This window comes from Electrophorus electricus, chromosome 3, assembly GCF_013358815.1.
Source record: "Electrophorus electricus isolate fEleEle1 chromosome 3, fEleEle1.pri, whole genome shotgun sequence".
NCBI lineage: Eukaryota > Metazoa > Chordata > Actinopteri > Gymnotiformes > Gymnotidae > Electrophorus > Electrophorus electricus.
In genome coordinates, this window is record NC_049537.1 from 22,565,324 (window position 1) to 22,573,071 (window position 7,748).

Genomic DNA, 7,748 nt, shown 5'->3' on the forward strand with positions numbered 1-7,748 from the left:
CTAGTGGATGCTCACGATACTGCGGTTTTGGTTGGTTGGTTTGTTTTTTTAGACGGAGTTGTGGAAAGACAGATTTCAGAATAATTAGGACAACGTTTATTCGCTGGTACGTATCTGTTTTCTCTTGGAACATATGATGCTAAGATGTGCTCAATAGGTAGACTAGGTAAGGGTGAATGTGCTAACAACACCAAGACATCAAGGGCGTGGGTTAAATTCTCTTAATTTCTCAGCACACGGGCTGTTTATAAATGTAGGCCTATTGTAGGTCTGCCTACAATTGCTAAATGTAAAAAAACGCACAGGGCAAGCGTATATCTCTATGGATGTTGACAGCGTTTCGGTACTCTTTTAAATTGATCATTAATCGTCAGAAAGACACTAACAATACCAACCTGGCGCCATTTTGTGAAGCTGTTTACTAGTCGCTCGAACACTCCCTGACACAGGACCAAGCAGTAGCAAAGGTGTGAACTACGTGCTCTGTCGGTGTTTTCCCTAATTTTGTACATGTCGAGTGGATTCTATGTGTTATTTCTGTAACGTTAGAGCTGTTCGGCATTTTCGGTTTTGGCGTAGCGAACGGTTTGTGTTTTTTTGCAGAATAACGATCGTAAAAACGTCTCATGAATGCTAGATTAGCTTGGCTATCTTAGCATAGTTAGCCAGGAACGACATTAGCTAACATTTCATTAGCTGGCGTTTGAAAGACTGACTGAACCACAGGGTCTGTTTTAGACTGAGTAGCTAGAGGACTAGCAGGCTAAAATCAGAACAGCTAGCTAATGTAATTGTTATAAAACAAAGGCTTAATGGTTTAGTTCTCTTAGGCAATTGTCTATATTCATTTACAGGTCTTTTAGCTAAGATGAGTGGTTGTCGCATATTCATCGGACGACTGAACCCGTCTGCGAGGGAGAAAGACGTTGAACGGTTCTTCAAGGGCTATGGAAGAATCCGAGAAATTGATCTGAAGAGAGGCTTCGGGTTTGTGGTGAGCTGAGTCTAGCTAACCTAGGTTGGGTTAGCTATCTTATATAGGCAAGTTTAAAATGCCGATACAATGGTACCGTACAGGTTCATGTCGCCTAGGCTGCTGTTCTGTAATTTGGCAGCTCCTTCTCATCTCCTTGAGCGAGAGGACATTTGCATGAAACTGTTGCAACATTGATGATGAATATTCATTTCATCTGCTAAAAATAGATTGTACAGGTGAACTTTTAGCTAACGTTTCTTTGCGTGCCTTTTCATGTGGAGGAATTTGATGATCCGAGAGATGCAGAGGATGCAGTATGTGAGCTTGACGGCAAGGAGCTGTGTAATGAAAGGTAGGATTGTCCTCTTTTCTGTCCACGTACGGCACCCTCTTATAAGTTGCATTGGGACAAGTAAGTCCATCGTGATTAAAGCCTAAGCCCTGGTCAGTGTGCCAGTGATGTGCCAATCAGATCCTTGTCTGTGCAGGGTAACTATAGAACACGCCCGGGTGCGTTTGCGTGGAGGCAGAGGTCGAGGAGGTGGAGGACGCTTCCCAGACCGTTACAGCCGTGGCTCACAGGATGGCCGGAGGTAGGCTCTTGTAGTTTTGCGCAGGATACGATGTCAGACATACTAGGCCCAACCCACTCACTTCATACCAGCAACCACAACATCATGAGCTTTTCTCAGGGGTCATCAGGTAGGCAACGCTCTTCGTTTATGTTTCTCTGAATTAAGCCCACAATACCTCCAGAATGCTCAGTAGAAAGGTCTGGCATCCCAGTTCCACTCCCCTCCAAGCTGCAGCTCTTTAAAAGTAAACCCAGACTGGCTCTCCTGGTGAATAAGGCCATGCCCGGTCGCACCGACGCCATCAGTGCATGCTCAGAGCCACCAGTAACGCCTCCATATGGGCGTTACTATGCTAATAGCGAACACAACTGAGCTTTCTCCACATAGCTAGGCACTTCCTAAGCCGTAAAATCCATATTGGCCTCACCAGCGCCCAAGGCTGTGCCCAACCCAAGCAGCACCGGTAATGCGTACTCAGTACCGTCTGTTCCACATGGATTTTACTTAACACATCAGCAAGTGTTCCCCAACGCTGCAGATCCATACCGGGGGACCAAGGTCATTCCGAGCCCCACTGACACCGTTAATGCATGCGCAGTGCCACCAGTTCCATCTGGATCTACCACATTACACAGTGACCTGACAGAACAACTCGCTCACCTACCCAGTCCTCCATGTACCTAAAACGCTGAACCTACAACCGCTAGCAATTTCCAGTCTCATGCTTCACCCCACCTGCCAATATTTATAGCCTGTGCTCGCTCTCCAGTGCGCTGCCTCTCTCGCGCCCACACTTAACTGCTTTATTCATGTCACTGCTAAAAAAGCATTAACCTCCTAAGTACTCATCATTGAATAAATATGCTAATGTACTAAGCACCTGATTGTTTCCATGTATTGTCCCTACAAAAAATTAACCTTACATACCGATAAGATGTGCTTGAGCGTGCCAACCCCCGCGTGTCATTTACAGCAATGATCTTCACATACACACTGTCCAAGGCTTTGTGGGGTAGGAAGGATGTCATAAGTTGCTCCAAGAAAAAATTGTAAAATTTGTAAGCAGTATCATCAAACCCTTCTATCTGTTTTTATCTCATTTTAATCAGGTGTTTGTGTCTGAAGGATGGTGATAGTCCATTTATCTCCTGTATGTTTCTTTTCCTCAGAAACCCTGCTCCAATGCGCACTGAGAATCGCCTCATTGTGGAGAACCTCTCCTCAAGAGTGAGTTGGCAGGTAAAGCTCCAGCGCGTATGTCTGTCAGTCTGTGTTGGTGACTTTGTATCCAAGCATGGTAAAATTGAGAGTGATGAACAATGAATTTGTAGTATCTCTTGTGAGGTTCATATGTCAAGAAAAAATTAACTAAGTCAGTTAAAGTTAAAGGCACAAACCTCACATCAAGCTCCCCAAGATCATATTTTTAAATTTAAGTTTATGGGTATATAATTTGTAAACTCTACACTATAGTATTATGCCTGTTTTAACCAATTGTTCACCCCTTTATTTGCCAGCCTGACTGTTGTGTCGTATGGAAGAGCTCGCTAATGATGGCGCTAAACCCTTCGGGGTCCCTCTCCCTGGTTTGAGCCAGTCATGTCAGCCCGTGCACTCCTCTCCTAGTTGACTCCTGCTGGTGTGTGAGAGCTCGCTGGGGAGGGGGGGGCGCGTGGCCTCCCCTCGGGCTCTAGAAGCAATGGCTGCCGCTTTACAGCGGAGGTGTGGAGGAGCCGTGCTGAGGCAGAGAGCGAGAAGCGCGAAACAGAGAGGGGGCAGAGAGAGGACAGTGGGGGAGAGAACACAGAGAGGCTGTGGCGTATTCGATCGAGGGGTTCGGTAAATTGAGAGGCTTCGGTCGGTATCGCCCCGCCCCCCCCACGCCGCTCTCTGGTGGCCGAGGAGTTAAGTTGCGGTGCAAGTTTATGGTCGAGGAGAGACCCAGTGGCCCAGCCCCAAGGGCACGTTCCCAGGTATCAGTCCACTCTCTTCCTCCCTGTTTACTCTCGATGCCTCTGCGGGGGCAGACAGGGCGGGACTGGCGGGGGAAGCCCTCTGTCCTCCCGCACACAAGATGGGGGGGGGAGTGGGGGAGGGGTTTTTATTGATTTTATTCATTCATTTATTTATTTATTTACAACAAGCTGCTCTACACAAATCCTTTGTTGGTCTGGTTCGTGTAGCTACTGGGTCCAAGAATATCAAAGCGACACTTAAAAGTTGACCTTGTGGTTTTCTCTCTTTAACTTTTAAACTTAACTGAAGAAAGTTATTCATCATTTGTGTGATACTTATTGATTAACATGGTTATTGGTGTATACTTACATTTCAGCCTTTCCAAAGTCCTATCAACAAGAAAACCTTATCACAATCATAGCAGTTAAGCTTTGGACGTGGGTGAGGTTTAAATTCTGAGCTTGGAGATTCTTGGACCCCCATCTGCTGTGGCTAAAATAGGATTCATCTGTCTCTGGATGTGTGTACTTGAGTATATGTGGCTTAGTTACTGTGTCGAGAGCTGTCCTAACTAGAATGCTCTTGCACTGTAGGACCTGAAGGATTTCATGAGGCAGGCTGGCGAGGTTACGTTTGCTGATGCCCATCGTCCCAAGCTGAATGAGGGGTGAGATGATGCACTTCAACTGCTCCTTTAGTATCTTCCATCCTGAAACTCAGGTGTATTTGTGCATGGTTCTCAGGTGGAGGGGGGTAGGGGTGGAAAGCTGCAGCGGTCTTGACAGAAACCATGGTTCCACGATAGTATTTACATTTTGTTGTATAGCCATGTTTGTGTTATAGATGTTGTTTTTTCCTTGAATCTGAGCAAAATAAGCAAAAAGATACAATTTATGTAATATGTTTTATTTTGTAAGAAAAATATTGTAGCAAAATCAACTTTGTACTCATCAGCTTGGTGTCTAGTTTTCTTTTATGCCTTGATGAGTATTATTTGTTTATCAAAATGAATTAAAATGTTTGGGATTGCTGGCCTTTTGAACAGGTCACAATGTATTTATTATTTTTAATAGTTTACGAAAACACATTCACAATAGTTTAAAAATGGCTAACGTAACTTGGTAATACACAGAGGGCAAAGTGTTGGACACTAAACTTTTGTTATTGGAAACTGCTATTAGTGAATTCATGTGACGTGACTGGATAAAAAGAAATTGTTTGCAGTTTCCAAACGTGAGCTGCCTAATATGCTTGTTTTCACAGCGTGGTGGAGTTTGCCTCTCACAGTGACCTGAAAAATGCTCTGGAGAAACTGTCTGGGAAAGAAATACATGGCCGGAAGATCAAACTCGTGGAAGCAGCGAGAAAAAAGTGAGTTCTGCTTATATTTAGCTGTACAGTAATGAGGAATGACATCAGTGTTCAGCATTAGACAGCAGATGTCTGTCCCTCCAGTCCTTTCTCATATACTGCATCAGTTGTACTGAACTCATGTTCATTGCATTTGGGTACTGTGATAGATGAATAGCTACTGCAACAAACAAGTGTTCACCAAATTTTCGTCCTCCAAAAAAGATATTTTCCTCTTTCTAAATATAGGAAATTGTACAGGTTTAAGGTCAGTATAGTGTCAGATGGCTGCACTGGAGTAGGATTTTAATTGTTCTAAATGTACCAAAGAAAGCATCGATGTAAAGACAAAATGTTTATCAGAAAAAAACAAAAAACGAAAAAAAAAACCATTTTGGGAATTTTTGCTGTCACTTGGGTCTCTGCTCCTTCCCCACGACTCTAATCCCTCTCTCTGCTCCTCACAGATCAAGAACCCGCTCACGATCGGACAGCTCTTCCCGCTCTCGCTCCCGCTCTCGCTCCCGCTCCCGTTCTCGCTCCCGCTCACGGTCCCGGGGGCGTTCGCCGTCGCGCTCACGCAGCCGCTCTCCCTCCCGGAGCCGCTCGCCGAGCCGCTCACCTGCCCCCTCCCCCACGCGCAGGGCTGAGGGGGCCGACGGGGGAGAGCGGTCCTCTCGTGCTGAGGGCGGAGGCTCGCCCCCGAGCCCGGCCCGGCACGCCACCCCCTCCCGCTCGCCCTCCACAGACAGCCGCCATTAACGCAGCTCCGGCCTTCTCGAGGCCTGACCCGTTGGTCCCGCGCTGCATGACGCCAACCAGCTGTGGTCCAGCAGTGGTACTCCTTTGCGTATATGTGGCCCACACGGGGCAGCTCAGTCCCTTTGTCTGAGAGCTTTCAGAGCTCTTAAGCCATAGGTAGTAGCTGGGACCTCGAGTCTGAAGCCAACGATTTTGTCTCACTTTTCAGAGGAAAATTTTGTCCGTATGAGATCCTTTTTTCAGCATTCACAGTGAATATTTGGTTTGCATTGATGGACACTTTGACATTGCTCTTGAAAGAGAGCAGTGATAATTTGTCAGGTTCCTAGGAACTTCTCTTCAAAATAGTCAGGACCAGGTTTTATTGAATTGTGTTTTCTAGTTATTGTATAATAAGACTGACGGGGACTTTAAAATACTGCTATGGAGCATTCTTCTTACAGGTGAACCTGATATGCTTCAAGCAAACATTGAAGGAAGTGGCTGTGTGTATGTAGGTGTTATGTGCTTGTTTATGCGGCGAACACTTTCCTTAATATGTAAAACTGAAGAGCTTCTTTTTTTCCTTCTTCTTCTTTTCTTTTTTTTTTTTTCTTTTAAACAAGGTACTGCAGTTCTAAAAATATTTGAAGTGATGTGTGTGTGGATGTTGGAACAATTTGTTTTATTTTATTGTCCAGTCACTTGCATAGAAGTGTTTATCCTGCATGTCATTGTAATTAAAGTCTTTTGTCCTGTAATTTTGTTGATTCAGCCACCTTCTACTGTGAATGGTTTTGAATATTAAAAGACCAATTTCTATATAGCAAAATTAATAAGGAGACTTAAACAAAACTCAGTTGTAATAGTATTACAGTTGTCATTTCAGAGTCAGAATCTTTATTTGCCAGCTGCTAGCTGTTTGAGTTCTCTTTAACGCAAGTATCAAACAAAATTAGACGGATTTACAGTAGATTACCAACAGAACATATGGATTCTATATAATATATACAAGCTGAGGCTGGAGGGGTTATATTCAGGGGAACGCTAAGACTTAAAAGGGGACTTTAAAAAGGTACTGGTGGGGCCCAAAGTCCCTGGTGTCGCCACGTCCACAAGTATGCGCTTATAAAGAAGTGGAAGTCAAGTCCACCCCCCACCCCCCCTTAGCTGTCACATTTTGTTGAAATGAATGTAACTGGAATTATGTCTTGAATTTATAAAAAGTTGTCCATAATATTGAAGTGTGAGGAAAATCCACATAGTTTGCAAAGTTATTTACACATAAGAAGTAATTGCATATTGTTTGCATAAGTCACCCCCATTGCTGTGTTAGTTCTGGTGCAACCAGCTGAGCCTCTAATTGTTTGAATATTGTCTGCATGTGTGTATCTATGGTCTCAGTATAAATATACACCTTGTACTGAGTGAGAGCATAGCTACACATTTATGACGCTCAAGCAATTATTGAAACAAGTCTGGGACAAAATTATAGAGTAAATATTGATCAGGGTGTGGCTCTAAGAAATATTCCAAAATTTGAAAATGGTGCACCAGTAAATCCACTATTAAGAAACGAGAAGAATATGACAATCGCCTTCATCACAATCATCAAAAGTCAATAACGGATTAAGTAGAGCAATAATCAGAAGCAACCGTGAGATGGAAGGTTACTCTGAAGGAGCTACAGAGAGCTGAGACAGGAAAAGCTGGGCCTTACGGAAGAGTGGCAACAAGAAAGCCTTTCTTGGAAAAAAAATCCCATTTGGACTTTCAGTGCACTTGTGTATGGCATAAACCAAACACTAATCATCACTCTGAGAACATAGTCATGGCAGCTTCATATGTATGAATGTATAATGTGTGTATCACTTAGCAATATATATGTGTCCAATAAATATGTTAGCCTGCATGCATGTATGTTCTAACAACATGGTAAATACAGTAAATACAGCTGTTTACATTGCAATCTGTGCCATAAAGTGCATGTGCAACTAATCAAAACAGAAGGATGTGAGGATTGTCCTTCTTCAGGAGCATTACAACCTGGGGAGAGAAACTGCAGAGGCTGCAGCTGGCCCAAGTCTTTCAGGCTGTCGCTCGGGAGCTGCGAAAGGAGCGTGTGACCGGAGTGTCTGGGGTTTGCCGTG

The 7,748-nt window shown here is 44.2% G+C and overlaps 1 protein-coding gene across 3 annotated transcripts; it reads left to right on the plus strand.

The window, feature by feature from the left end:
- srsf5b (serine and arginine rich splicing factor 5b) lies at positions 1-6,372 on the plus strand. 3 transcript variants are annotated; one of them, XM_035524311.1, is made up of 8 exons: positions 1-106; positions 855-994; positions 1,258-1,328; positions 1,465-1,569; positions 2,721-2,790; positions 4,101-4,174; positions 4,771-4,878; positions 5,323-6,372. In XM_035524311.1, exons 2-8 carry the CDS (start codon positions 869-871, stop codon positions 5,747-5,749), a joined length of 981 nt encoding a protein of 326 aa, XP_035380204.1. In that variant the 5' UTR covers positions 1-106; positions 855-868; the 3' UTR covers positions 5,750-6,372. The 3 variants fall into 3 exon arrangements, with proteins under 3 accessions (XP_035380204.1, XP_035380206.1, XP_035380205.1); XM_035524313.1 differs by lacking the exon at positions 1-106 and adding an exon at positions 359-467 and having other exon boundaries at positions 5,325-5,706; XM_035524312.1 differs by lacking the exon at positions 1-106 and adding an exon at positions 481-585.
- Positions 6,373-7,748: the final 1,376 nt, after the last annotated feature.

Coding starts and splice junctions, on each gene's coding strand:
- srsf5b (XM_035524311.1), top strand. CDS start 869: ATGAGTGGTTGTCGCATATTCATCGGACGACTGAACCCGTCTGCGAGG. Junction 2,791..4,100: donor CCTCAAGAGTGAGTTGGCAG/GTAAAGCTCCAG, acceptor CTTGCACTGTAG/GACCTGAAGGATTTCATGAG. Junction 4,879..5,322: donor GTGGAAGCAGCGAGAAAAAA/GTGAGTTCTGCT, acceptor TCTGCTCCTCAC/AGATCAAGAACCCGCTCACG.